The sequence below is a fragment of the Cuculus canorus genome, chromosome 1 (assembly GCF_017976375.1).
Source record: "Cuculus canorus isolate bCucCan1 chromosome 1, bCucCan1.pri, whole genome shotgun sequence".
Classification (NCBI taxonomy): domain Eukaryota; kingdom Metazoa; phylum Chordata; class Aves; order Cuculiformes; family Cuculidae; genus Cuculus; species Cuculus canorus.
In genome coordinates, this window is record NC_071401.1 from 113764316 (window position 1) to 113781452 (window position 17137).

Consider the following 17137-nt stretch of genomic DNA (forward strand, 5'->3'; position numbering starts at 1 on the left):
TAGAAGGCCTATCTTTCCTGGGGTATAGAGAGCACACTGTACCAAACTTTCATCAAATGGCCTAAGGCTGACTGAACATGCAGGGAAAAAAATCCTTGACTCTACTGAATTTACTGCACAGGAACCACTTGAAATCAGCCAAAACAGCATTTAGGAATTTCCTGGCAGAGAAGGCAAGCCATTCCACTACGCTTGTTCCATCAAACTTTTGCCTGTCTTCATGAAGAGATGTCTCTTTTTTGATATTAGAAAGTCATTAATCACATCATCATGGACTGATCTCTTACCAGTATCTTGTACACAAAAATTTCCAGTAAGATCATGCACAGCTTGCTCTGTGCTTAATAAGTGGGCTTTCACTTCAGAAAAATAACGCAGATCATCTTAATCTAGAATTCATTCTTAATGTCAATGAGAATGAGTTTTGTCACAGAGCTACTTAAAGTCCATCTTCCCCAGATGTAATATGAGAGCTAATGGTTTCAGTATGAAGATTTCATATAGGCTGCTTCACATGAAGCAACAGCAAACATCTGCTATTTACACCTTTCTAATCTATTCTGATCTTATCTTTGCTAGTAGTGTCTGATGATAGATCTTTGCAAGATCTGCAAGGTCCTCAATTCTAGATAAGGCAAGATGATTTAAGCTGTACTGAAGTCATTAAGATCTTCTATAGGTAAGAATACACGATGTGGGCTCCTACTTCAAAAATTTGAATTACAGTATAGTCATGCCCTCACAAGCTTTGTTCCAGTTTAGATTATCTATTAAGCATCACGCAGATTTCTCTTGTTGGTTACAAAATTGTTAAGGCTCAGCATCTGTAAAAAACAAAAGAGCTATTCTAGCTGCACAGACATAACCGCTCTCTCTGGGAATTTCATGTTTGACATCCTGTTTTGAACAGCAATTTTCAAAATGGAAGATGCAAGATTTGATTATCTGCTGGGTAAGAGCAAGGTTAACGTGTTACTACAGCAAAAGGTATAAAAAATAGGTTTAATATTTTTAAAAAGACTGAAGCCCCAAAACATAAAGCACTAACCACGTAACGGATACACGTAAGTCAGGAGATGTAGCATTTCAGCAGGAATCAGCAAAGCTAGATTCCATTCCAAAGCTGGTCACTGGGCTCACACAAACTATGTACCTTTTTGGTTAAACTTCTTAATCTGGCCTACGGGGACAGTCATGCTCATCTTTTTCTGAACAGACAATGAAAAATGCCACTAGGTATTGCCAATATGTTGTACAATAAATGTAATTCAGTCATAATTCGACAGGTTTTTATTCAACATCATAATTTACTTAGCCAATCATTAAGGAAAAATTTTATTAACAAACGAAGCATTACCATGCCTGACCTTCATTACTTCCTCAAGAAAAAAGAAAGGAGACGTCTTATTTTTCAATTCTCTGAAATCTGGGAATAGGGAAATCCTATGTAGATTCTAAACTCCGTTAAAATTAGTTACGTGGATTAACAAAGTAACCTATATTGACTGGAAAAAAATTCAAATCTTTTTTTAACCCTTTTTGCTTCAACTTCATAATCAAACAAACAAATTAAGCATACTTTATCAAGGAATGCAGATGTTAATTTAGGTACAAAACATATACAGGCTAAATAAAAGCATTATCTTCCCTAGCCATCTTTCAGTCCTCAGAATGATTGAATTTGTTTTGACAGCTCTTTAGAAACACTTCGTAGCCATAACAACATCCAACTATCAAGCTGATTCAGTGTGTATGTAACATTCTCTCTTAAATGTTTTCTAGAGGACCATCATTTATGATATGGCTCTGTTTATGAAGTTAAAGTTTGCATGATTCATAGCACATTTTCGGAACCACATATTCTCTTTTAAGACACATTGATGACATCCTACAGTTCTGTTATTAAAAGCAGTGTCATTTAACCAGCATAACAGCAAAACATCTGCATTGCCAGAGTTGACAGACTGTATATTGTTACACATAGCTAATAATAAATGACATATTTATAGATATTTAGAGCCTAAAGTATGTAAAGGCTCAACTTTCTGTTACTTTCAAACAGTTAATAAGTGTTATGTACTACACAGTCTGCCACTGAACATGAGGGTGTGTGAAAAGGCAACAGGCAGAACAGATGTAGCTAGGAACGTTTAAAAATCATGTTAGAATGTGTTTATCTGGTATTTTAAACTCAAGCTATATCTCAAAGTTAGATGTGTTTCATTTTGGCAATAAGCATTTATTATCTGCTAAGCTGCTTCACCAGAAATAAAGTATTTACCATATACAATACATGTCCCCATTTTGAAGCTGTGGGACTAGGAACGATTCACATAGCTGTAAGGCTAAGGTAGTCTTCCCTTCTTTTTCAGTGTTGCAGATGATCTCAATTCCACTCTTGCAATCAGTCCTCAACAAGTGCTATACAATTAAAATAAAATCAATTTAGATAAATTTGCTAGCATGAAATAAAAACCTATCAGACCTTGCTATATAAAAGAAGCTACTGAAAACTTCAGGAATTGCTATTAACATAGGACGACTGTTAAAAAGAACAGCTTTTGTGTAGATCAGTAAATTAGAGATTTTTGAGATATTTAGAGCTCTTCCATATTTCTCAGAGTAATAACAATCAATAATTGTCTGAGAAACTTAGTTTACACAAACGCACTTTTTTGCACCATGGCAACTTGTTCTTGTAAAGCAAGGTTAAGAAAACCATTGTTACCTAATAAGTGCTATCAGTGGTAAAAGTAAGGCCACATACAGCTAGAGTGTCATTTTACACACTTGAGGCATAATTAAAAAAACCTTCAAGGCTAACAAAACCATATAACACACAAAACACTGGACTGACATCATTTAGGCTCAACTGCTTTTGCTAAAATAATGGTGAATAGTAAAATAGCCAATATACTGAAGTTACAAATTATTAATGACTCGAGTTATTTAGGGACTATATCTACAAGTAAACGTGACCAAAAAATTCCATTTAGGTCAACAAGATTTGTAGGTGCTTAACATTTAACCTTTCAAAGCTTAAGCCAGCACTAAGTTAAGAAACACTGGCGTAGCTGTCTGATTTTATGACATTTGGTTCTACAAAAACAGAGTTCCATATGCTCCTCTTGACAACTTGTATACAGTAAGTATAATGTACCACTTCATTAAAAAAAAAAATGTATACTGACAAACAATACCTCCTGGAATAGCTGATCTTCTAATGGTGACATATAAAGACAGGTGAAAAGAGCTTGATGGAAATACAGATCTTTACTGATATCTGGATGGTTTATGCAAGATTTGATAAGAGCCATTGCCTCAGGGATGCGTTCACAGGCAATAAGGTATCTGGCACGTAGTTCAAAGAACAGTGGATTTTCAGAGCTTAAATATTTGTTAACTGTACAGAAAAGAAAGATTTAAAGGCAATTAGAATATGAAGTCCAAACAACAAATATATTTAAATGTAATGTTGTTTTTAATAGTGCAACGTCAACAAATGCTATAAAAAAGCCTCTGCTAAGGAAGCTATCATATTAAATTAAATACCATCAAGAATCTGTCCTTCTACTTGGAAACAGAAATTGTTAATTTTCTTACACCAGTAATCCAATTCAGCATTTTGTTTCTAATCAACACAAGGTGTTGTGAAGGCTTAGTAAAATACACACTATATAGAAGCAGATATGAGCATTTTCAAGAAAGAAAGCTCCCTCCTTTCTTACAACCTGGAATCCAGGTGATTGTCAGAAGTATAGGATCGACATCACTTCCAACGCTATATTTATTAATATTTAAAGCAACTAGGATACTCATTACCCATTAAAATGGAAGAGGTTCAGAGTGATGAAAAAGTTTAATACAATTCACATGCTGTTCCTTCAAGTAGTTTTGGACACCTCGATTTAGCTTGGAGAAGTGGAAAATATACTTCTTCCTCTAAAAGTGCTACTATGCACTATTCTAAATCCCGAAATACCTTTAAATTCTAGGCCCTGATTTCTGGAAATTCGTTTTTCAGATCTAAATGCTAATCTTAAAACTAAGATGTTTCAACTGAGATACTCAAAATACTTAACATAAGTAATTGAAAATTACAAAATAAAAAGAAGACTTGTTCTAGGTCTCTATTATAAAAGATCACACAGATCCTGGCGTTTCTTAGGATTAAAAGTTAACATATCACACAAGGATGCAAAATGCAGTATTGCTGCATTTATTTTGAGAATTGTTTGCATCTTGTCAAGTAAATGCACACTCTGAGGTGTTAATGGTGTGCCAACATTTATGTAATGTATTGGACAATATGGCCTGATTATCCTCATATATTTCCTCTTCTGCAACACGGGTTAACTTGTTATATTATTCTCACTTTCTGTGTAGGGAACTCTTAGGTCAGTATTCCCCTCTGCTCCATAAATAAGAATCACACTTTTGACAACACAAGTTCCCAGGGAAGAGGGTCTCCTACACCCTTGAACATCGATAGCACAAGTGCCTGGGGACAGAGGTCTCCTAGACCCTCCAACACTGTTTTTAAACAGACTGTGAGTTGCAACTACACCACTGGCAGGATTGTGCTCCCTCCCTGTAGCAGAATGCCTTCCTTTCCCAAGGAAGCATTTACAGCAATTCTAACTCCGCCAAGCAAAAGACAACTAGCTACAGAAGCATTTAGCCAAGTCTGGAATACATTAAAAATGGCTCGGAGAACACAACATCTATTCTTGTCCAGGCAGCATATGCAGTGCTTTGCTTTAATGATAGACACCAACCATCAGCTCAGAAACAAATTAACTGCTTACATCTAAGCGTTCCTCTGTCTAAAACACTGTTGTAGATGTTCACAGTAGGCTACCTTATTCTCTCTAATCTACTAAAAGTTTATTGCTTTTGTATTTCAATCCTATTATTTTTTCTTTACACTCAAAGACTGCCTTCCTTTCCAGCCCTCTCAAAACAGACTGCAATATCTTGGAGTACACTAAACTCATGTAAAGACAGACCCGGCAAGGTTTGTCTTGGCCCAAGCTTCTCTATGTAATTAATGAATCCAAGACACAATACGTAGTTCACACAGAGCATATTTATCAAACTGACTTTTGCAAGTAATGGCTGGTGACTTAGCAATAATAGGCAGTTTTCCTCATTTAAAATAGTGATCCCTGAGGAACTACATGGCCAAGTTTCAAGATATACACCAAAAACTGCCAGCCTATAAAGCAGCACATAATGTTTGCTCTGTTTAAGACTTCACAAGCATCAGATTTTAGAGGAAGTGAGACAAGAAAGGAAAAGCTTCCAAATACTAGAATAAAATATTTGTAATCACAAATGAGATCTGTCAAGGGTATGCATATGTGGGACATGAACAGATAAAAGGAGGACGAATACCTCAGTAGAGGGGAAGGAGAAGTGGCCTACAACAAAAGGAAGCAAAATGATCACGTAGTGGCAACAGGCAGTCACATTTATAAATCCTCAAAGTGTTACCCATCATATAGAGACTTCATGATGTTCAAGGGAATCACTAACGGAAAGGACTAAACTAATTCTTCGATAGAGAGATGGAGATTGAGGCCTAACTTCAGATTATAACCACCAAAAATTCTCGAGTTCATCATGCAATACAGAACAACAGGATTTTTCTTTTCATTTGGTTTCTGTAAGTCTTTGACTAGAAGTTTATCAGATATTGAATAAAAATCATGGGTAAACCATGTTGCTTGAGGGCCTGCTTCCCAAGAGAAACAAAACAACAAAGACTATCTATAATCAATCGTGTTAATATGTTATCAAATACTTTCTCCCGCAAAGGAGGCAGCTCTCTGAGCTGTTCTAACTTTATAGTCCTCTATCTCTCTCTAAAGAACCAACAAATTGTCCTAAACACAGTAACAAATTTGATTTCTACGTTACACCATAGTAACTAGAGAAATACTAGTATTTTCTATCACTATCAAATAGAAACAACTTTTAAGAGATCCTCTGTGAACACTGCCAACAAATACATCACATAAGATGTTAGTAAAGATTTTACTGTAGATCAGATAAAAACTTCCATTAACATTCTGGTAATGCTTGTTTCTACTCACTGTTAAAATTGCAGGTTTACTTTGCACCTGAACAGAAATCTTTCTCCTACTCCCAGCTCTAGGAATTACATACATATAAACAGAAAGCAGCTACCAGGTGTAGTCACAGCCCTCATTATAAACAGAGCCAAGAAAAGTCATAAGCATGAGTATTTACAATTTAAAATGAAAATCAAATGAGTCAGAGTACCATGAGACAGAAATGCAGATCAGGTTCTCCCTAATCATGTTACTTCAATAGCCTAAGTGAAGTCAAGTCACTCTCCATGCTCTTTCAGAGGTTGAATGCCTGGGTTTGGTAAATCCATTTTATAAGTAACTGCTCAGTAGTCTCTTATCTGAATAATTTCATCTCTACACTATAAAAGTAGACTTAAACCAGTAGCAAAAAAATTAGTTTTATTAAAAAAGGGCATAAGCACATTTTACTACAGAAAAAGTTAAATTGTGTGCAACACTTGCTGTCAACACCTGACCCTAATATCAAAAAAAGCATAATTTAACACATTTTTCAGTACTCTAAAAAGTTAATGCAGTGACGTACCTAATTCCTGTGATACAGGTTTTGCTTTAAGAATTGCTTGTAATACTGGATCCTCCCATGGTCCACCATCTCGGATGATGCGAGTTACTAGTTCCAGGTTCATATTTCTGTATCTACTTAGAAGGTTCTGACATTCCTACATGTAAAAAGAAAAACTATTAGAAAAAGAAAAAAATCATCTTAAGTTACACAATTCAAAAGTTAAGAAACAGGAAAACCTATGCATGTTTAAATATTTTTTCAGCCAATAATTCAAGCTACAAAGTCATTTATTGCTTAAGCCTACACAAAGCCCTAAAGCAACAACTTTTGTCCTCTGAAAACAGCAATACAGAACCATGGAAATCAGAATGCTCATGTTTTCTACAGGCAGCAGCAAGAGCCTGTCATTTGCATAACAATGCACAGATTTAGACACGTTGATGCTGGATTTGTGATCCAGTGATGGTGTCCCAATTCTACTAGAAAAAAAACAAATTAAGCCATGTGAGTCACCAGCCCTCAGGCAATAATTTTTCTCCAAATCTCCACATAACAGAAATTATGCTTGCCTAAAATAATCCAGAATGTTTTAGCCATCCACAATTTTCACATATGCCAAGTTCAACACTCTCCCTTATTACCTGCTGGTAAAACTGTCAATATTAATTAACAGTTGAATTTTCATCACAAGAAAAGGAGATCTAATTTTGAAACAAAAATATATAGCTGAAGAATGGCTTGTATGCACATACAATTTACTTCTTCACTAATGCTTCTTTGCTGTGAATTCTTTTAGTTTCAACTAAATATTTTTATTTTATATTCAGATGAATATGTGTGATGGTAAATGATTAGGTAACCAAAACAATGGTTTTCACTAACATTTTGAATGCACAACTGATTCAGAAATGATTCTCTAGAAAATTATGTAGAGGCATATTCAATATATTAAAACTCAAGGCAATAGATAGACTCTTTTTGAAAAACACTCAGTGCAAGACTGAAAAAAATCTCCCATTACTCTTATGCAAGAGACTCTACCCATTCCTGAGGCTAATCCACTCCTTGACCCCATTATTCCACCAATTCTAATCAAGCATGTAAGTGCTGCTGGTTTTGATTATTCAGGTAAGTAGCGCTGACACACTAATTTGCAGCAGCAGTAACAAACAGGTATCAACATAAAAATAACAGAGACAGCTATTTTTCAAACTACAGCTCCATTCTCAGTATTAACAGAAGAAACAATCCTGGTTTTCATCCTTTCTTTTCCCTACAACAAAGTTTCCTTTTCATGGTGGCACAAGTGGTTGTGTTCCCATTCAATGAACTCAACCCTCAAATCAGTTCAGGTCGGGTCAAAAAGACCTATCTGGCAAAAAAAGGTAAGTTTTTTAACCCAGGATGATTTATCTCATGCAGTTTTATTTATATAGGCAGACAAAACTTTGTCCCAGTCAAGCGAAGTCATAAGCACAAGTCATAAGCAATGCAAGTTCCTACAGATCCAAAGAGTTAATTAAAACAGAGCTTCAATTTCAATTTCACTGTTTAAAACTGCAGCAGGAAACTTTAGGTTTCTTGTCATGAACTGGTACGCAACACCGGATGACATGAAGTTTTAATTAGTTATAAGGAAGCTTCCCTCTACTATACAGGCAACACATAAAGTAAGTCTTTAAAAAGACTGGTATAACAAATACAGAGAAGGACTTTTCACTTACTCCACACAGATTCAAATAGCAGTACTAATGATAAACGTTAGAATAAATGTCTTTGCCTCCAAATATCCTTTTTTTCCCCCCCTTTTGGTTTTAAACGTAAGTAAAGCAGCTACCTCCTCTCACAACAATGGCATGTTTCCTCCAGGTTACATATCCACAAAAACTGTCTTTACATGTACTAAAATACTACTAAAGGTTTATATAAAAGTAGGCAACACTACCTGGATCGAACCTAAAATATCTTTCAAAGGATCTTCATAGAACTCATCCTTTCCAAAGAACAGCAGCAGTTCAAAAAAACTCCTAAAAAACAGAAGTAGTGACAAGTCAATCAAACTAAAAATGTTAATTCAAAAAATGAAACTACCACAAGTCTTAGTTTTCACAGCACTAAAACCAAAATTAGAACTTTCATAAATTCTAGATTAGTACCCATGGCAGAGACAGTCTAAAAAGTCTGGCTAATGCCAACACTCTCAAACATAACTCATTTCAAAACCTTTACATTGGTCTGATGTTTTGTGTTGGATTTTGGCAGTTACTTACACACACACACTGCAAACATTTTTCAGGAGGCATCGACTTGCAAATATAATACAGCTATAGATAAGCTAACTAGACCAAATCAAATATATTATACTTAAGCACAATTTAAAATTCCTTCTGCTGCACCCTTTTCATAAATTCAGGACATTTAGATCACAGAACCTGCCTGATCATCTCCCTCAAGAACTCCTGTGTCCTCCACACTCTGTCCCCCATTCGCCATTACCAAGGTGAACCTTAATCAAAAGCAGAAACATTTGTCCCATATACAGCAATTTTCAGGAAGAAAGAGGACAACTGTAAAGTTACTATACTATGCAGAGTTTATAAGAAGTTACATTCAAGGAATGGTAACTTCATGTCAATGCAGATTCCCAACAATTCATAATTTCAAGTATGATAAGAACATTCTACTCAACACATTTTACTTCATTTCAGCCTGTCACACCATAGCACCCCCTGAAGTCTCTTTATGAAAATGCAGGTTTAAGGATGCTATTAATTTAATATTTCCAAACAAAAGTTTTTTTGCTATTCATTTCAGATTTTTTTAAAAAAGCCTTTCAAGATTATTTTTAAATGGAAAGCTTTTGTGCTTAAATATGCAAATGGAACTACATTAATCTTCTGAGTGGTATTCAAACAAATGGATAAAACTTCAATTTTACCACAAATTGGGTCTATGTGTAGCAACATTAATTTACGACTGTTACCTCAAAAGAGGTAGCAGGTAAGGGAGGAGGCAGGACTGACCCCTTCAACAACAACCTAGATTCAGAGTGACCTGTGGCCTCCGTATTCTCCAACTTCTTGTAATACTTGTCCAGCACTTTTTTTTGTTTGTTTTAAATGCAGTGACTGAGACAAACAATCCTGATAGCAGTATCAGACAGGCTGTTAAAAAGCAGCTTTCCAGAGCTCAAGTCAATTTAGGTCTTCACTTACAGAAGCATTCTTCCAGATTAATACTTGCAACTCAGGCAATTCATTCAAAAACTAGGTAGTTGGATCTCCTGGATCTGCAGGCAACTCCAGTGTCCCTGCTATTGCTCTGCCTTAATATTGAGAAATTTAATTTCTGTTCAGAAAAGGTAACTACCAAGTACTGCACTAACAATCTGCAGCTGCTGGTTGAGAAAGTCATGGGCAGCAGGCAATAATTGAGTGATTCTCAGAGGGAAAGATAGTACTGAAAGAGTACTGAAAGAAATTGTGCGTTTTAGAAACAGGACTGAAAAGCAAAGGCTTTGGTCTTGTAACGAGAAAATATGAATAATTTTTCCTTAAGATTATTCTTGATATTTTTTCCAAACGAACTGGGACAATAAGGAGGCAGAGAGGGAGAAGGTGGAAGATGACTCCTGAAAGAGGTTCCAGCACCTTTCCAATCTACAGTTTTTTGCATCAAGGTCTTGCTGCTGGCAAATTTGCTATAGCATTTAGTCTTTTGTTGCAACAGCTCTTAAAACAAAAGGCAGATTTTCATGAACAGCTGGACAAGGAACTTTTTGCAGAACAATTCAATTCACTGCAGTTATCCGCAAATTTAATTCAATTACATTTAAATGTATTTGAAGTAAACACCCAAAGTATTCCTAACAAAATGTTTCCTTTTTAATAAAGCTAATTCAAAAGAAGCTAAAGTGGAGACTAAGGCATTTTTCCCCTCTATGTAACATTTCCATAAATACGGTGCATTAAAAGATCTTAACATTCATGTAAACAAAATGCAGCTTTCTATAGGAATAACACAAAAATAAAAAATATTAGATTTCCTTTAGATTATGCTGCAGTAAATTTTTTCCCTACCAGCTATAAGCTATGCCAAAAACAGACCTAGAAAATTTAAAATACACATACATTATGTTCAATGACAAAATTTTTCTCCAGATTAGGTCCTTGAATCTCAACTCAAATATGGAATTAAAAAAACCACCAGTACCCAAATAAGTACTTTGTTCTGAAAAACATTATCTCATTTCATGTTGATAAACAGAATTTTGCAGCACACCACTCTCAGGAAAGGTCAGACATGAGTCATGTCATGATCTGGAAGGCAGTCAAGCTGGAACTTAAATAAGACATCAAAACTAGTTATAGCAAATGAGGCATGCATTCATTTTTATTTGCTTTGACTGATCTAAAGAAAACAGGATCTTGACCAAAAAAATAGAATCCAGAAATTAACAGTGAACAAGTGTACACCACAGTTTTCTTCCCTGTCAATGCACCTGCTCCAGGCTTATCAGACTAATAAAGGAAGCTATCAAAATATAAATACTTACATTTTCTCATCACCAGTCTCCATTCAGTGAAAATTACTATAGTCAATTCCAGCTTGGCTCTGCTATGTTAAACCAATCTGCAGCATTGCACATCCCTATTTACATCCATCTGCTTATAATAATGGTGTTTCTGGATTTATCATATCGCTACTTTGATATTACTGACATCAGAAGATTGCCTGAGAACACTAGTATGCTAGCAACTTATTAAAATCCTGGCAATACAGATGCTGGTTCATTTGTGATGAATAGCAAGGCTAGCAAGTATAAGAAATGCAACAGTCATTACAGTTAATAGTTTATTGTCTGGTTACTAAGGAAATCTTATTCAAATATGACAATAGTCAAGCAGATTTTTGCTCTCCAAGAACTAAAGACTTGATATACACCAAATTTTCAAGAGTCACACAAGGTTTCCCAGGTAACTATAACTACTAAGCCCCAGGATCCCTTTATGGTATCACATGCAAAACTACAGTAGACAGGAACTCAGCAACCAATTCAATTCTAGATTATCGCAAAGTGACCACCTTACCTACAATAAATACCCACATTTCTACCTTTTTTCCTCCCACACAGACATTTACAAGTATACAAACATCATGATCTTCCTAATAATTAATGAAAAAACAACCCAAGGTAACCATGACTTGATGCAATTGCTGGTCATTCTTTGATATCCGAGGATTCCAGTTTCAAAAACATTTGTCTTAATATTCTATAAACAGTCCCATGTCAAATAGCTTCACACACACACACAGAAGAGTAAATCTCTTCTGCGAAGTTTCTCCAACACTTAAAGACAGCATATATTCTATCAGAATATATGAACAAAGCCTGGACTCCTATGTAATTAGTACCAACAGCTCAATAATGGTGGAAAAGAAAGCAACCCAGTCGTTCTGACCAAGTAAACTAAAAGAGGAAGACTAGGAAAATGTTCACTTCTGATAACTAGATGAAGCAGGAATGAGACGTTTCCTCACAAAATTCCAAACCAAGATACCAAGCTGTATTCAAAAGCACTGCTCAGCAACAAAGCAGTTCAACCAGATAGACAAATAAATCTGATTTACTCAAACCAAACTGGCAATAAAGCTAGCTTTTAGGTGTTTGTCCCCATATGCTGAGAGAAGATAAAGTATATTGCGTCTCGGCTAAGTATATCTAACTCACTTAAAGATCTTTTTTCCCTTCCTTTCCACAGTGAGGTTTTAAAATGTGAAAAGCAGGCTTTTAGAACAAGAAAAAAATATGACTCTTACTTATCTACTGATCATTACTCTGACACTCTCAGACTTCATATGGGAAAATCACCAACGCATCAAGAAACATCGAGATTATAGCACTATTTATGACGCAACATTCTGCATTTAAGTTGAATATGACTTTTGGTCAGTTGACTGTATAACAAGTCAGTTTTCTGAGGACTCAAACATAAAAATCCATTTTAAAATTGACTAATTTCTTAAACACTGCAAGAAATCTATCTTAACAAATACTTGGCTTATTACATCACTAGAGGCAGGACAGTAAAAACTTTAGATAAATTATTTACAATTATGTACTGCCAAAGACTGGTTTTCAAATACTTCAAAATAAGAGTTTCCAAAAAGAATTCTATATGGTGATCACTTATTTCTTTAGATTATTCATTTAGCCAGAAAACCCTTATGACGCAACATTGTAATGCCTGACTTGAATATTCAACTGACATAAAAAGACTAAATTCAAGTTTTTGTACCCTCAGTTAACAATTCTTCATTCCATGTATTTACGTCACTTGGTAAAATTACTATAAAAAGCTCTGAGGATCAGAGACCCTATTGCTATTATAAAAGTAACACTTTTATACATAGAGTAATAAAATAAATAAGATGTACTTACAAAGCTAGGCTACTCAATACGTATTGTACATGCTCACATTCAGCTGGGAATGATTCACAGGCTGATGTGAAACAACAGAGCGCCGTCTGAAGCACCTGAAGCTGAGGCAAAGGAACCTGCCACCTTCCAGCATAGTCTTCAACAACCTAATGATAAAAACATTTAAATATACATTACAAGGGAAAACATTCTCTTCAGTCAGAAATACTAAGTATTTAATACTCTACCTGCTTTACCTCCCCTCCTTCTCCCTCAGGTGTAGGGTTTGTAACCACAACAACTGACCTACATTATAAATGATACACCACAAAGGACCTTCAACTATTCTTTTCAGAGGCTAAGGCAGGAAATACTTTCTCCTTACATAGAATCACAGTACATATTACACTGTGCACTTAAACAGGTTTCCATTTCACAAAAGGATACAAGTTAGAGAGTCTATAACAATACGAAGATATTCCATTCTAAAAATTTCAAAGAGGGGAATGAGTAGAGTGCGCTCTTTGTGCCTTTCTTTGCTGACATAAGGTCTCAAATATTCTAGTCACTTTTTCTTACCAGAAAGTTAGTTTAGTCTTTTTTATCCATATGATGGAGCTAAGACTAGTTATGTCCTGATTGGAACTACATCACTATTTATAGGGAAATATGAAGGTGAAAAAATAGGTGTTTTCATGGAGAAAGGGGAGAAAAATCCTTTCCTGGTCATCTTGTCAATCTTGTTTGTATTAATAAATACAAATTTCTGGCAGTATGGCCACACTGGGAGGCTCAATAACCCAGCACCATCTGATATTTCTACACAAGTATCCCTACAGTGACGTCCTTTGAAAGGCTCCGTCCATGTAGAGCACTCCACGTATAAAACACAGCACTGAGCTCAGCACAAGTCACAGTAACAGAACAGACGTCTGTAAAAGCACCCACCAATTCTGTAACAGACCAGTTGTTGTGCTGCAGTGCCCCAGCAAGCAGAAGGCCAAGTGCTTTGAGTTCTCTCCTCCTTTAATGAGCAGCTAATATGTGGCTCATATACAGTACTCTAAGCCGAGACTGAAAACCATATATCTTCCATGCTCTGACACATGGCTTATCTCACTGCACTACAGCTGGGCTCCCTTTGCTCACTTACTCTTGCTTTATTTTTTTTCATCATAGCAGCACAGTTTCAATATAAGCAGAAAAGGACTAGCTGCACTTCAGAGCCTAGGGCGCTATTCTCCAACTAAGTAAACCTGAGATCTCCGACATGCTGAGAAAGTGAGAAGCAGGTTGGGAAACACAATGCCATCAGCCATGTTGTAGAGAGAAAGGTAAAGCACTCCACAGCATACAGAGACAAGTAAACTGGCTTCAAGAATGTTAATGAAGTGTCCATTCTAGTTATACACAGCCATCTATCTCAAAAGCCAGGCTGGCCAACAAACAAAGCACAGACTAAACAAAAAATCAGATACATCTCTGTTCAGGACTTCTTTTTGATTTAAAAGTCTGTGAATCTCACTTAGATTTGTCTAATTTCCCATGAACTAAATAAAGCCCTTGTAAGTCAGGTCAAGTGGCCTACATTTCTATTTTCAAAGCTGCATGCCTAACTTTGTTCAAGGCTCTGCAACATGAACAGGACAGTGTTGCCATTTCTGTCAGTTCGGTTATAGCTGCTCCAAAGCAAAGCAGTTACTTACAACCATACCAGCAATCTTTCTCCTCACCAACAGCTGAGATCGATTTATAAGTAGATTCTTACTTCCCACCATATTTTAATAATTCCTGTTTGAAAATCTGTTAGCTTAATGCAGCAAATACCTAGGTCAACATAATTACATTTGTAATTATTTCAACCAATGAGACAACATTTCATGATGGTACTGTTTTCGTATTTTTTCCTGTTAGCATAAAGTGCTAACTGTAAAAAAATAGAAAGGATTTATGACAGTGAGCAATGAAATTCAGCATAGACAAGTGTGCAGTGGTACTTGGGGAACAAAATCCAACCATGTAAAATGATGCCCTTCAAATTGGCAATTACCACCCAAGAGCAAGACTGCGTTATTATGGTAGATGTTTTAACGAAAATTTACCTCAATGTGCATCACAATTGCCAAGAAAGTGAATTAAATATTAGGAGAGTTAAAAGATAAAATAGATTGTTAACTGCTCAAAAATATAGCACATCCCCACATCTATAAAACTGCATGCTGGTTTGCTACCTACCCATTACTACCTCAAATGAGAATACCAAAGCCCTATAGCAAGCTTTGAAGCAAGGCAAAAAATGCCAAGTAGTGAAATAAATTTCACATAAGGATCCATACAGCTAACTAGAATGTTTTAGGTTGTAAAGAAATGAAAGTGCAGGGGGAGATACCAAACAAGCTTAGTAAGCAATATCAAAATAAATTACAGGGGTTAGCTTTTCGCTGTCCTGGTTTCACCTGGGTCAGAATCAGTTTTCTTCTCAGAAAGTTACATTTCTAAGTAACTATACTTTTCAGTAGCTAAGGTATTCCAAGTTCTGTGAGAATGAAGGTGGTAAGACATTATATTTTAGTTTTTGTGGTCAGACATGGAATGTCATTTCCGTGGGCACTTGCAGTTTCAAAGTAGCTAGGTACATAACACAGAGAAGCAGATCTTGGACAGCTGACCTAAACTGACCAAAGAGCATATTCCACACCATAAATGTCAGGCTCCTTATATAAGCGAGAAACCCTCTTGGGATGGCCGTTCTTGATGGCTGCCATGCTTCAAATCTGGCTGCTGTTCCAAGTCAGTTCCGTTTTCACAATCTCTCTGCAAGGGCTGTGAGATCGGCACTGTCTGGGATGGCTGTGTTTGGCATGTGCCTTCTGGTAACCATTGCTGGTAGTGCGCATTCCATGACTGTCTGAGTATTTATAGATTTGGGGTTTTAAATCTTTTATATCCGTTTTCTGTTTCAGTCTTCAGGTCTACATTGCCCTACCTGATTTCCCTGCCCAATTTGGGGTGGGGGAAGGAGTGAAATTAGTGCTCCTTCAGCTGCCAGCTGCTAAACTGGGACATTCACACAGTGTGCAGTTACACTGGAGCTCTTACCAAAGGGATGCTGTGGATGCTGAATGGCTACATGACTTGAAAGAGGCTGCATGAAGCCAAAAAAGACACCCACCAAAAGTTACTACCTACAACAAATTAGGTGAACTGAAAATAGTTAGAGAGGAAAAAGTTACTGTACTTCCTCATCTCACTCTTTGTTTAGGCATGTACGAACTTCTGATAAGTTCCTGGTCCTAACATCAGCGCATTGCTTCTGCAAATAATCAGCATTCAAAAAAATGCAACAAAGGTTTATGCTTATAATAGACATTGTAGTCTCTGAAACACGCAGTCCTACTGCGCATATTTTATAAAGGCTTATACAGTCCTACTAGTTGCCCTTACTGCACCCAGGGTAGTCATCTGAACCCAAAGCAACCTAGTTTGGAGACTAACCGGCTGAGAACATCCCCTCTCTCTAAAAAAGCCAACAGTCATTTTCTGCATCAGCTCTCTGAACTGGCCTGCCACAGAAGTATCAGAGGCAGCACACAAAGAAAGACACCACAACATTGCCTTAGCCTGTAACTCAAAAGATTCACAGCAACAGTCCTCCCCACCTCAAACTGGCCAGAAAGAATATGAATAATATACTTATTTTTCAGAGTATGGATACCTGAAACTATGCATTTGTAGGTCTTGGGAGATTTAAAAAAAAGAAAAGAAAAGGTCTAAAATTGGTTCAATTCTCAGCAGAAAAGCAGCTTACAGTAAGTACAAAATAAATTCCAAACCACTGCACACATTCTCATTCTGTATGGCAGGGAAAGTGGGGAAATAATGTTTTACAATTCTATGTATATTTTAATGTCTGTTTTTAAGTTATCTTAAGGAATAGCTTTTTCTATAATAGGCACTGATCCCTTTTTTGTTCAAAATACTCAACATACCATGCTTTCAAACAGAACCTTAAACCAGAACATAGCTAAGGGTTTGTACCAAAAAGAAAACCCAAAACAATTAAAAAAAAAAAACCCCAAACTTCACCACCTC

At 36.2% G+C, this 17137-nt stretch overlaps 1 protein-coding gene across 2 annotated transcripts in view; it reads right to left on the bottom strand.

Moving 5' to 3' along the window:
* The window catches only part of ZNF654 (zinc finger protein 654), a 31885-nt gene that overhangs the window by 6945 nt on the left and 7803 nt on the right, over positions 1 to 17137 (bottom strand). Inside the window, exons 2-6 of one of the 2 annotated variants that reach the window (XM_054052125.1) lie at positions 13067 to 13212; positions 8570 to 8651; positions 6643 to 6778; positions 3201 to 3403; positions 2282 to 2421 (exon numbers count right to left, since the gene is read on the bottom strand). In XM_054052125.1, coding sequence (XP_053908100.1) covers positions 2282 to 2421; positions 3201 to 3403; positions 6643 to 6745 — 446 coding nt within the window. In that variant the 5' untranslated portion in view covers positions 6746 to 6778; positions 8570 to 8651; positions 13067 to 13212. Of the gene's footprint in view, positions 1 to 2281; positions 2422 to 3200; positions 3404 to 6642; positions 6780 to 8569; positions 8652 to 13066; positions 13213 to 17137 lie in introns of those variants that run through there. The other variant, XM_009557163.2, reaches the window with a different exon arrangement.